The sequence below is a fragment of the Sander vitreus genome, chromosome 1 (assembly GCF_031162955.1).
Source record: "Sander vitreus isolate 19-12246 chromosome 1, sanVit1, whole genome shotgun sequence".
NCBI classification, from domain to species: domain Eukaryota; kingdom Metazoa; phylum Chordata; class Actinopteri; order Perciformes; family Percidae; genus Sander; species Sander vitreus.
The window spans coordinates 8,262,537-8,276,003 of record NC_135855.1 but is presented as its reverse complement, the minus strand read 5'-3'; the positions used below and the strand labels follow the sequence as shown (position 1 = coordinate 8,276,003).

The 13,467-nt window shown below is 39.6% G+C and overlaps 1 protein-coding gene across 4 annotated transcripts; it reads left to right on the top strand.

The window, feature by feature from the left end:
- The first annotated feature begins 596 nt into the window (after positions 1-596).
- On the top strand, positions 597-12,885 carry stard5 (StAR related lipid transfer domain containing 5). 4 transcript variants are annotated; one of them, XM_078259756.1, is made up of 7 exons: positions 597-1,132; positions 2,416-2,465; positions 2,869-2,928; positions 5,652-5,784; positions 7,199-7,316; positions 11,765-11,858; positions 11,994-12,885. In XM_078259756.1, the coding sequence occupies exons 1-7, from the start codon at positions 1,043-1,045 to the stop codon at positions 12,142-12,144; spliced, it is 696 nt and encodes a 231-aa protein (XP_078115882.1). In that variant the 5' UTR covers positions 597-1,042; the 3' UTR covers positions 12,145-12,885. The 4 variants fall into 4 exon arrangements, with proteins under 4 accessions (XP_078115882.1, XP_078116045.1, XP_078115966.1 ...); XM_078259919.1 differs by lacking the exon at positions 11,994-12,885 and adding an exon at positions 9,063-9,163 and having other exon boundaries at positions 11,765-11,850; XM_078259840.1 differs by lacking the exon at positions 2,869-2,928.
- Positions 12,886-13,467: the final 582 nt, after the last annotated feature.

The window sequence follows — 13,467 nt, the reverse complement described above, 5'->3', positions numbered from 1 at the left end:
GAGGGCGCCCTTGAGCCAATAATTCTACAATGATATTAAATAACAATAATGGCAAGTTGAATGGCATAATATATAAACCCTGTTACATGAAAATTATGTCCTGGGTTTTAACTTATTAATAATCCAAAGGCAAAATCACAAAAACACTTAAAGGTCATGAAAATTAATTCAGATTTTGCAATTTGATGATGAATTAAGTATCGGTATCGGTGATACTGGCCCTGTATTTACTTGGTATCGGATCGATACCACATCTTGCAGTATCGCACAACACTATTAAGCAGCATTTCAGATGGAAAGAAGTGACCACTACAATTCCCAGCTTGCAATGCTGCAAATAGCGTGGACTCCAGTCGCAGGTGCGTGACACCAACATAATAGAGGGCGCCGGTGTGGCGCGTTTGCCTTCAAAATAAGATACATGGAACCTTTTCGCTTGATTACATGTTTTGCTCTGCACATACCAATAGCAAATACGTGATTATATCACTGAATATTGTTTAAAGTATACTGAAAACTATTATAGCAAATGGTACATTTTCATAAACGCTTACGTACGATTTTCTTTTGAAAGCTGTAAACGGAAGTGCATTTTTCCTAGATGATTTGATACCACCTCTGCTACCGATTCTCCTTGTATTTCAGGAAATTCATTCAAATATTTTGGGATTTTAACATTCTGCGTGAGACGGGTGTGGGCTGTCGCGCGGCCAGAAAGGCTTTACCATGAACAGTAATTGACAGAGTTGTTACATACCTCAGACCCGCGAGCTAGCTGCTTGTTCGTAAACGATGTGGGCATTGCATAGGTTTCATTCATTTTGGCTAAGGCTAGCTCTGTAGCGGCGGTTGTACTCGCTAACGTTAAGTAACTTGTCGCTGCTGTATTTGCGTTACAAAACCCAGCTACATTGTGACTTTGATTAATTGAATTAGACGATAACAATATCGTGTGTCAACCATTCAGCCACTGTAACGTCAGCTAGTCTGCAAAGTGAATTAACGCCAGGGTTAACGTAACGTTATTCTTTTACTATTTATTATGGATTATGAACATAAAGCGAAGGCAGTGGGTGACTGCTTGCTAAGCTACAAGAGGGATGAGGCCGGGTGGAAAGTCTGCAAGAAATCGGTAAATATTTGCCGTCATTATCGTGTGATATGAAATTGTACGATATTTCTCCACATTGGCCCTGTGACATGCTGTACTGTAACGTCAATATTATAACGTTAGAAAACAAACGTCTAACGTTACCTTCATTGATAAATGTTAGGCTTCTTGATGTGGCCTTGCTCACCGACACGTCAACGTTAGCTTACTTGACGGGACAAAACCGTGTTAAATAACTTCAATGCAACTTGAGGCTCAACTATTAATTTTGCACTCAATGCACCAAGCAAGTGTTACTCTTTGTTTGTTGTTCGTCCTAACTGACATTCATAATTTTAGTTTACAAAAAGGTACAATATGTAATGTTTGATTTGTTTAGATCATAAGTATTCAGCAAGTTAGTCATATGAAACTCTTAAAATATATCTGATCTCACCATCACAATTTTATGTTGGGGAGCTGACATAATCTGACAATATTGCTTGGCACAGACATTGGAGCATTATACATTGGCAAAAACAGAACGTGCATGTCTTATAGGCTGCATTTCACTTGTATTGACCCTTATTGTTGTAAAAGATGATCTTTGAGCATGAAGTTTATTAACCAGAATATTCAAATTCAATCTGCCTTCGTACATGTCTTTGTTAGAACACTTTCAGCGACATGTAGCACTTAATCAAAACTCAATATTCTTATTTGGCTGAACAGTTAATATTCTAATAAGTGCAGTGCCAAAGATGCTGAATACACTGCAAAAGCTATGTTAGCCACTGGTGCTCAATGATGGCTGACTGTCAGCTTGGTCTATCAACTGATCTGTCACACATGCTCCTCAAGTAAGAGTGCAGAAAAACACAAGTTATGATTGTTGGTTGGAAATAAGTAAAAGGGTTTCCCCTACCATTGTAAAGCTTAGGTGTAGCACCCAAGCGGAATTAATGTAAAATCAATGTGAGCATCAAAACTAACTAAAAGCCCAGTGAACTTCTTTAGCAAGTTTTGTCTTTTAAGCTTTTTGAGTGTTATTTATTTATCATCTGATCTAGCTTTTCCAACTTTGTAGACACAGATATGGTAATAATTATGGTCCAAAAATGATGTCAAATTACAATTTCTTTTTTGACAAACTTCACATTTTCTTTAAGAAAGGACCCCTTAACCCCTCGCCACATACGTGCACCTAGTCTTCCGCAGACCTAGGGAAAACACTGAGTAGTGTGTCTGGAGTGAACAGCATTTACCAGGGCCACTCATTACACTCAGGCAAATGTCGCTGACTGTAAATGTGTTTTCTTTGGCAGAATGACGTGGTTGTGTCTTGGCGTCCCTCGTCTGAGTTCCCTGGGAATGTGTGAGAAAGCTCAACTTTTCTTTTCTTTTTTTTCTCAATGGATGTAATCTGTAGGTCAAATTTCAGACAAGCACTTTGCAGTTGTGTATGGATAACACAAGGATAAGGATAATGATAACAGTAAGAGCTCTACTTGCAACTATTATTTTTATTTATTTTTACATGGTTTTTAAAAAATATATTATTAGCTGTTATTAGCTGCTACCTGCAGGTACACGTATACCACTTTTCAAGATACTTAGATTAGATATGACTGAAGTGCACTTCCTTGCATTAGCCTTTCATAAAATGGCCACGCTAACAAAATAAAGTCTGAAGTTACACCAGAGTTCCGTTTCAGAAAGCAGGTTTAGTGAAGTTTGTTAACCCTGAGATGAGGGAAACTCTGGGTTTTCTGTTTCAGAAAGGGAGGTCAATCAAACCTGAGAGAGAGGGGTAACTCCAGCCCATTTCAGAAAGAGAGGTAACAACCTCAGAGTCAGTTACTATGGTAACTGAGTCTGTGAACCTAACCTGGTCGGGAGCAGGTTTTCTTCAAGAAACCTCGACTTTCTCTCTGTCTCCTCCCTCTGACACAGCGCGCTTTCATTTCCTCATTCATTCATTCAGTCTGTATCAGGCGCATTTTAGTTTTATGTTATTTATGTTAGGTAGATTATAAAATGTTTTTTTTTCTCAAACATTGCATGTCCTTTTGTCGACGATCCCGTGATGAAAAAGCTGTATTACTTCAGAGAGTTTACGTCGGGAGATGATATTGAGTCCCGACTAGATGTATTTTCATTTCCAGATAACCGATTTGAGAGGTATTTTTCTTCACAGTCGATCAGATATGTAGATACCTTATCCGTCCTCGTATCACTAACATCCACCATTCGCATTGTTTTTTGCAACCGGCAGTTTTCTTTACAACATTGGTGATGCAGATCATATTAGTAAAGCCACTGTATGCAGAGCCGTCAGAAAAGTGTGCCTTGCTCTGAAACGTCCTCAGGAGGACATAGCCACACCACCGCCGCTCCATGGATTGTTATTGGGATGATTATTACAGAAGCCTGTCTGAATACACTCACTGGACGGCAGCTAGCAGCTAACGGCTATCAGCTAGCAGGGCAAGCTAGCTACCGGCAGGATCGATACAAGGACCAGGGTAGGTGAATTTAAACAATGTCTGAGTTGAAAACGTATCTTGTTGACACGTAAGGGCCCTGTTCATGTGGCACAGACATATTAATTGCATTTTGTGTCTGTTAAGAGGCACAAAGGCACTCTAAAACTTGCCCCGACCACTGCCGTTTTAGCTCAGGGGACGCTTGTAGTACGTAGCTGCAGCTTCTCCGTGTTACCTGCACTGATTCGGGTCGGGTTTTTTTCTATCAAAAGTACTCGCGTAGCTATAGCGATCAAGATTAACGTAAAAATTGGCCGGAATTCTCCTTTAACTCTGAGTAAACCTACTCCGAGTTGATTGAACCAACTCAAATCAGCTGTTCTGGAACTGAAAACTCGTTTCCCATTTCAGGGTAAATCAACTCAGACATCAGGGTTAGACTCAGAGTTTGTTTAACCTCCTTCCTGAAACGGAAACCCCAGACCATAGAAATTCTCTGCTTTGTTGGTGTGAATAGCGATGACCTCAGGATATAGGTTGAACACAGGATGTGTATGAAAGTCACTTTGCTTAGCAATTATAAAAAATAAACAAAAACAAAAAAATAATAGGGGACAGACTGTACTTAGGTCTACTATTCAAGTTTTGAATTTTGTGCAGCTTTTCAGTCATGGAAAAGTGCTAGAATTAGGTTTTGTATACAGATTGCAGACAGGTAGTCAAATGAAAGTTACAGCACCCATGCTCGTGTATTCATGGCATCAGACTAAATCAGGATTTATAATGTCATTTTTTTTTTTTTTTTTTAAATGTGTGATGCCTTGCACAGTCAAATTTAATTTATAGTGTCAAATCTTAACAGAAGTGATCTCAGGACACTTTACAGAGAGTTAGCTCTAGACCAGTGTTTCTCAAACGGAGGTACTAGTACCGCTAGGGGTACTTTGGAGTACTGCAGGGGGCATGTGAGATTACATTTTTTTTAATGCATACTTCCTACGTCAAACGTACAGGCATACATCAAATGTCTTTTTTTTACTGTGTTTTGTTGTTTCATCTTATTTGTAACTATTTTTTTGTGATCATTTTTGTATTTGATATTCTGTCAAACACAGTTGTTTAAATATGCTATATAAATACATTCGACATTGACATAAAATAATTATACTATAATAATGCTATAATGATGAATGAATTAAGTAATGGATTATAAGTATTTGAAGTAGCATTTAGGTAGGGCTGAACGATTCGGGGAAAAAAATCTGCGATATTTCTACCAGATATTTCGATTCTCGATTTACAAAAAAAAAAAAAAGTATAACTAAAGTTCAGTGTAACAGATAAAACATGTCATGGAGCATTATAACATGAGACACTATCAAAACGGCTTACAAAATATTCACATTTGATTCTTTCGAATCGCAATTTTGATTTGAAAACGATTCATTGTTCAGCCCTACATTTAATTGTGTTTCAGTCACAAGTTGATGTGTCAGACACTGATGGCGCAGGGCTGTGTTGTGCCTCTCTTATGTTGGCTTTTATTTTTTTTACGTAAAATGTTTTGCGCTGTACTTGGCTCAAAAAAATATTTCAAAGGGGGGGACATTATTGAAAAAAGTTTGAGAACCACTGGTCCTGACCACACTATAAGTTACAGAGACCCAACAATTCCCCCAAGGGCATGTGCACTTAGTGCCATGGCAGCGAGGAAAAACTTCCTTTAACCGGCTGTGACAGTTAGTTTTATGATAATAAAGAGGCATGGTTTACTTCATAGGCTGTGTATTTATGTTATTACATTATCTGGGTCACTTGACAGTGATATATAACCAAAAGATGTATCCTGGGATTCATTCAGAACTTTAATTTATTTAAAAAAGTAATGAACAAATATTTTTTTAAATGTGACTGAAAGAGACAATTATGTCATTAATCACAATTATTTCTGAGACAATTAATTGCCCAGCAAAATTTTTAATTGTTACAGGTCTACGTATGAATGTAATTTACAGCAGTCGGGCCTTATTGATCTGCTCCCCTGACCGTGTTCTGTCGTCTGACTTCCTCTTCAGTTATAAGGGCGAGGGGATTGTCAGCGGCAGCCCGGAGAAAGTGTGGGAGTGTCTGAAACCAGTACCCAGTGGGCTCAGAGTCAAGTGGGACAACAATGTCAAAAGGTTCGAGCTTTTGGAACAAATCACGGAGGTGTGTTAATTTATTTCTCTCTTTTGATTAGAGGATGTTTTGTCCTGATCATTCTGTACACGTTAACCCAGTTTTCACTCCATATAGTAGTCAACATTGCTTTTGATTTCCATCAAAGATTGTCTGAATTATTTTAAAGCTGCACCTGGTGTAAGGTTAGGTCAGTTAGGACAGAGTACTGGGCAAATATGTCACACAAAATAGTAATAATGCCATACAGCTTTGCTCTGCGTTTGTGAGATGGATCCGCTTGTTTTTCTGGGTGACTGACACAGAACTGGATTACTAAACTAACTGAGAGTAGAACTGAGTATCTACAGTACGTATGCCTGCGCCTGGTGAAAACAAAAGTCCTTCAGTTTTGATTGTGTTGACGGAGAATACAGGCAATGTCACGGCGACTTTAGACACCACATGTCATGGCGATGTGTCCGAGGTGTGCTCAAGTATGCGCTGGCGACGCCGCGGCGACGACAGAGCCGAGAACTTGATCTTTTTTACTTTGTGCCCTGAAAACGGATATGCGGATAAGCACGTGGATCACGTATAGTAAACACATGGATAGGTGCACGTGGATAAAATACATGTTTTTTTCCCCTGTATCATCATGCTAAAATCAACAGAAGTCCCCATTTTAAAACTGATTTATAAAGGGGAAAAAAAAAATCTTCGCCAGGGAGCCCAGACCGCATCTTTGTCACTCCAGTTATCAGTTTTCATCCCTGTTGTTTAAACCTCTGAGGACAAAAGACGCATCGGCAAATCCGAGCGATGTTTGACAACACTCAAAAAGCTATAGTACAAAATATCGTTTTAAACATTTATTTATTATTTTATTCATATATTACGCTACTTTTGTGAACCCAAGTCTTTTGTAAACTCATTTCAAGCACCAAAACAATTGAGTGTAGGTATGTTTTCACAAGAGATTTGAGAAATTTCAGAAAGCGAACATCAACAATTTTTGGCTTCAGAGTGAAATTATCTCTGTATACATTGTTCTGGAACAAATTTGGCCATCACTTAAAAAAAGCTGAGTTTGTTTTGAACATTTTGATATGAAACACATTGGTATCAGGTTAAATGCAAATACCCTTAAAAGGAGAATTCAAGAAGATATCTAAAAATGCCTGTTAGTAACCCAACTGGTCATTGAGGCTTCATTTAAACAACACTAAAGAAAGACGGGAGGCAAAATATTTGTACAGTGTATATTTTGCATACATAACATCTAACTTATCTCTTCTGGTGGTGTGAAAAAATCCACATACATTTGTTTTTAAAAGAAAATATGGCCCGGTGCAGCTTTAAATGTATACATGTAATACCAGAGGTGATATTCATTTTTGCTTTTGCTTTGTTTGGCTCTTCGAGTCTTTTTAAGTAAATTCCCTTGTCTCCCACTCTTGCACAGGACATCTCTATCTGCCGAACAGTCACGCCCTCAGCAGCTATGGGCATCATAGCTCCACGAGACTTTGTAGATGTTATTTTAGTCAAGCAATACGAGGATGGCACCATTTCATCAAATGGTGCGTAACGTCTTTCTTTTCTCCTCTGCTAGTGGGGCGGCTAGGTTAAAATTTTCATTACAATTGTGCATTTTGTGATGAAACCAACGCATTTGGTACAGCTTTAGATGTATATGTTATAAAAAAAAAAAGATATTGGGGCGCTAAGGGCCATCTTATCAAAATGGCCAGCAAATAGACGCTCACTATGGCTGAATGTTGCAGAAAACAGATTTTATGATTGTTGATGATGTCACCAAGACACACAAGCTAATCCACCATGGCAAGGTGCAAACTCCAATAGGATAAGGGTTTTTATATGCAATGGCATTTTTTTATATATATATATATAATAAAAACACGTGTATATATAGTTGTATAATACAGAAAATGGTGGCCAGGATACGTGCTGTGGGCAAAGTTTGACCCAAAGTAATCCAATTAAAAGAACTATAACTAGTAACAAAAGGCATACTCCAGCATTGTTTACACTTTTTCACACTTCCCTTCACACAGTCACAGAGCTGTGCAAGCAAGTGTTGCCACTTTGCACTCACAGCGCCTAAGCAACCTTTGCATGCTACAAGCTGATAGCAGGCTTTTGATGGTCTATTGAGTCCACCCCCATCTAGTTGGTGAAGGTAATGTAGTAGTGCTTATCCCCACACATAGGTGCCTGCAAAGTTAACCTCCTTATGTTGTTCCAGATGGGCACTGGTGGAATCTGTTCTGTCCTAGAGCAAGATCACAGACCTCTCAATGCTGTGTATTACATTCGGAGGTATCTTGTTTGGTGCCATGGGCGTCAATGTCAACCAGGCCTTCTGTGAGCTGTGGCAGAATCCTCCAGGTCTTTTGTGTGTCATGACCAACAAAACTGGACACTGCACACCTAGTGTGAGCACGGAACATTGGGAGTGCACATGCCTTCAGATCTTTGAAATATGTGCTGCAATGTATCTGAAATGTTTGCATGTTCCAAATGCTAGCCAAAGTTCGGTACCTTCTTTGAGAAACAGCGAGCACAACATCTAAATCGACAGTACAAATCAATATCGTGTGATGGCCGTGAGTGGTGTAACAGATCCTATCAGCCTCCTCATGGCTGCATGGAGACAGAGGACACATCCTGGAGCGGTGGCTTGCATATAACGGCATAAACCTCTTTGGTAGGAAAATAGGTCCTTTACCAATAATTGTAAATAAGCGATCAAACATATGCAACAGAAGTCGTTATTGTACATGTTGGTAGAATCGGCTTCGTTAATGTTCGTACATGCGCAAAAAGTGCGATTCAGAGACCTATTTCGCTAGCAATGTGAGTGAATAGAGAGAGAAAAAAGCATAACTAACAGATCAATGGAAAGAAAATTGTTGTTTTTTACCCAGACATTTAAAAAATGATACATTTATAACTGTCATTGCAATACCGTGAAACCGTGATATTTTTGCGTTTTTCTCAAGTTAAAAGCTTTTAAAGAGCACCCTTAAAATGAATGAATGAATGAATCTGATCTGATCAGCTTGAACACACCTTGGCAATCAAGAGTCAAAACATTGTTTTCGGCAACATTCAGGTATATTTAGTGCATATTTGGTGGCCATTTTGAAAAATGGCTGTCAAAATTTGCCCTGATATCTATATCTTTTCATAACATATAAATCTACATCTGTGCCAAATGTGTTGCTTCTATCGCAAAATTCAAAGTTGTTATGCTTAACTGCCCCACCATACTTCCTGTGCTTGTTTCTTTTGTACTTTCTAAGATTCACTGTGCCATGCAGTAGGGGCTGGACTGTTCTTACTTGTGGGAGTGATTTGGATGAAAGGCTGTCTGAGATTTAACTGTGCTGCGGATACACTACAGGTCTGAACAAACTAAATAGCTCAAATGTCACACATTAATTTTCCATCTTTCAGTGGTTTACTACCCCACAACAAAAGACTAGTGCAGATTTGACTTCAATCAAATATGTCTGAAAAATTAGCTATCAAAGAGACTAATGTGAACTTAGAATTGAACCTGCATTTCCACTGCAGAAATCCAGTTAAAGTTGTAGTTTCCAGTATTGATGGGCCAGTAACTATAGGTCTGATGTTTGCAGTACTAAATGCCCCAGATCTGTTTAAGAGATGGTGTTTGTTTACAGCTGCCATTTTAAACACAGATAACAGCTGTTAGGAAAAAAAAGCAGTAGCATGTTCCGACAACAAGTCACAGCAAATGGCAAAGAACCGGCAGGAGCTACGAGGACATGATCCCTCACCAGCTTCCCATCCACAGACACTGACAGCTGTGTTTGATGGAGCACTTGGCCAACGGGTAGAATTTGGTGGTGGGGAGGGCTTTTTCATCTACGCCACCTGGGATTCCTAAAACATCCACCTAAGAAGTGGACCATAAGCTGGGAGCGTCACACATTACAAGATCATCTGTTCTGTAGAACAGCTGCAACTTAAGTGTGATTTATGGTTCTGCAGAGGCTCCACAAAGAGCTTTCGCCGTAGCCTACATAAGTGGCCTGAAGTTTATACTTGTGCGTTGGTGTGTGCATCGATCTCTGCAAGAGAATAGCGTGTGTGGGGATTGTGAGGTAAGAGCGAGTGAGAGGTACGGGGATTAGCTTCGGAGCGAGTATCGGCTCTAGAGTCATAGTGAGAGAAACCAAGTGTCTCCCCTGTGCTTTCTGACCACAGTGGGAAATCTGCAGCAGGAAAAGTTAACCCTACTTGAGTTCATGTTTATGGAAAAGGAGAATCAGGAAATGCAACGCTATCGAGCCATGGCCGAGCGACGTGCGTCGCCGCGATGTGTAGTTACATTTTTCGAGAGATGCACGTCAGGCTACGGCATAGGGTCCGTGTCTCCACGTACCTACGTACGTAGCCACACTGTAGATTTAACGCAGAAGCATAAATCATGCTTTAGGCCTAACTTTTGAAAAATGATGACAATATACAATTTCCCATAAAGGTTGATAATTATTAACCACTGGATCACATTTTATGATGCAACGACTAAAACCCTGATGAGCTGTATATGTTAAAACCCTGCAGTCACAGTTGGCTGTGTAGCCAATGAATTCATTGGGAACGCTGGTTTAGAGTTAAAATGCAAGATCTTTGGAAAAATTTATAAATAATAAGCTGATGAGAAAGGGTGGGTGAACCAAACTTATTTTAAAGAGAAGACAGAAAATTAATGTATAAAATAGTTACCTGTTATATCCATCACAGTTCAAAATACGATTCCTACCAGGAAGTATGTCTTTACTAACTGCTGGCCTGTTTACAGCCTGATTTATGGTCTGACTACTCGTGTTTCTTGCCCTATTGGACTTTGTTGCAGTGAACTGACTCTGCTTAAGATCTACTCAGGCGAGCCAGTCCCACAATGAGCTTTCCTTAGGACGTGCCATTTCTGTGTCTGTAGCTTTAAATGCTATTGAGGAGGAGAGAGGTGGGGGTGTGGCCTTGACCAACTGCCATGCTTTGCTTGTTGGAAAGCCATGATGTCTCTCTCTTTCTCATGGGTGGGCCAAATTCTCTGGGTGGGCAAAGCAGAGAAAGGGGAGGTAACCTTTCCCCATATGATGTCATAAAGGGAAGATTCCAGATTGGCCCATCAAAGCTTTCATTTTCTCAAAGGCAGAGCAGGATATCCAGGATGGTAGCGGAAGACTCATGAATATTCATTAGGGAACTCATCCCTGATCGGCTAACCCTGACATTCTTACCCTAACCATAACCAATCCCACCAGAGCAGGCAACGAGTACTAGCCATTCAGAGGGAGAGTAGGGCGGGTTCTTCCCCTATCATCCTGCAACAACAAAAAAATCGCACCCAGGGCTTGGTTTACACCTATCGGCATTTTTAGCCACTGGGGGACCCTAGGCAGGCTAGGGGAACTTATATTAATGTTAAAAAAAACTCAATGTGAAATTTTCATGCCATGGGACCTTTCTAAAGAGTAAGATCCTTTTTTGTTTAACATGAAACAACCCCATAATCGCCATTGCCAAACTCACCAGACTCCATTTAAATAAACCATACTTTAAGCGTGTATAAAGCCAGCATATTTTCTCATGTAAATGGGTGACGTAAGGGTTTATTTCAACCAAACCAGAGTGGTGATTGTTGGAACAGTGGGAAGACGAACCAAGATGGCTTTTGATCAGTTTTATTTTCTTGTTTCTGTCGACTTTGAATGAAGTGTGTTTTACGATGATAAAATGACTGTTTGTTTACATCGTGGGCTTGGTGATGGTGATTTCGAGGCTGTTTCATGTTAAACAAAAAGGATCTTACTCTTTACCAAAAAGGTCTATCTCTGTATGTATCCTTTCCATAATGTTGTCAGACACTAAATTAATAATGACTTGAGTGGTAAAAACACTTTTAGTGGACATAAATTGAAGCTTTATAATGTAGACAAACGTGCATGTGTGTTTGTGTCGTGTCAAACAGCCACCAATGTGAGTCACTCGGGCTGTCCTCCCCAGTCTGGCTATGTGAGAGGATTCAATCATCCATGTGGTTGCGTCTGTGTTCCTATCGCAGGGTGAGTATGCTAACACACACTAAACACTTACAGTGTGTGTTTGGAGAGGATATTCTGGCAAGAGTTCAAGTTCATCTACATCACTGTAGTACTTTTTTTTTTTTTTTTTTTCTCTCTTTTTCTCAATTCTTCCAGAGAGCCCAACAAAACCCAGGTGTTCAGCTTCTTCCAGACGGACCTGGGTGGCTTTCTCCCTCGCTCCGTGGTCGACTCATTCTTCCCATCCAGCATGGCGGAGTTCTACAGCAACCTGAGCAAGGCTGTCAAGTCCCTCAAGGGCCTTTGACACCAAGAGTTCAGAGATCTGCCTTCAAATCTGAGGCCTACTGACTGGTCAGGCCTGTTGGTTTATTCCATTTTAAACCATTCAAACTCAGCAGCTATCGGTACACTTTCACTATTAACCGCTTATTTCAAATCTCTCCAATCCACAATTTGTGTTTAATTAGCATTCCTATATTCCTCTGTTACTGCAGGAGGGATCCAAGTCCCAAAATAAGAATGAGGTCTTGCATTTGTCAGAACCTGCATCTCAAACTCCAGTCTCTTTACTAAGGGATGAATTTATTTCCTCCAATCTGAAGAATGAAAATAGATGTAACATCTATATTTGTATATGTGCTAAAAGTACAGAACATCTTTACATTTTACCACTTTGATGAGTCACTAGACATTCCCTCTTCTTATGATTGCATACTTCAGTGTGTACAGTGAACATGCATGTTGCATGGACCATATATTTACCCTATGCTGGTGTCAGGTTGTTGGTTTAGAATACTGACTCATACCTCATATTTAGTCGTCTGTGTTGTATTTGAACTGCCATTTGCTCATCTCCAGCTCACCTGTAAGCCATGAATTTCTGCCTCTTTAATCAGCTACACTGAAGCACAGGTGGGATGACATTGGTGGCCTTTTTAAACGAAGGCAGTTTTTTTTCTTCTTTTTTTTTTTTAACTCCTTTAAAATAGGATATGTTATGTGCTGCTTTATTGAGCAGAAATGTGTCTTCCCACACACACACACACACACACATACATACATACATACATACATACATACATACATACACATATACATATAGTACCAATCAAAAGTTTGGACACACTTTCTCATTCTGGGAAAGTGTGTCCAAACCTTTTGATATAGATATTTACAGTAGCTTATATTGTAAAAGTGAATACTAGAAAGATGGTTTTCCTATCACTAAGATGAAACCGTTCCAATGCATAATAATAAGCAATGCAAGGAGTCAAGACTCAACATTTATAAGTTAAAAGTAACCTGGCAAAGCTAGAGAGCTTTACTGGAGACACTGTTAAAGTGTAAAAAATACTAAAATGCACCGCAAGGTGCCTTTATGTAATGTGTCTAAACACCTTAAGAGTGCAATAATGCTCCGATAGCTCGGGCACTTAGCAAAAAAAAAAAAGGGAAAGAAAACGGGCAAATTCACAAAGAATGGATTGTGGCTGCTGATAGCACCATGAATTGTGCATCACTTAGGACCACTATCGCACTAATGATATTACAGCGCAAACTCTGTAAAGTTTTGCAGCTTATTGCAATTTTCCCTTTTTTGCCTCCGATTACAAGTATTAATGTGGCA

Excerpts from the sequence above, each read along its gene's own strand:
- stard5 (XM_078259756.1), top strand. The coding sequence starts at position 1,043 with ATGGATTATGAACATAAAGCGAAGGCAGTGGGTGACTGCTTGCTAAGC. Across the intron at positions 1,133-2,415 it reads GGAAAGTCTGCAAGAAATCG|AATGACGTGGTTGTGTCTTG; the intron begins GTAAATATTTGC and ends TTTCTTTGGCAG. Across the intron at positions 2,929-5,651 it reads AGCCCATTTCAGAAAGAGAG|TTATAAGGGCGAGGGGATTG; the intron begins GTAACAACCTCA and ends CTTCCTCTTCAG.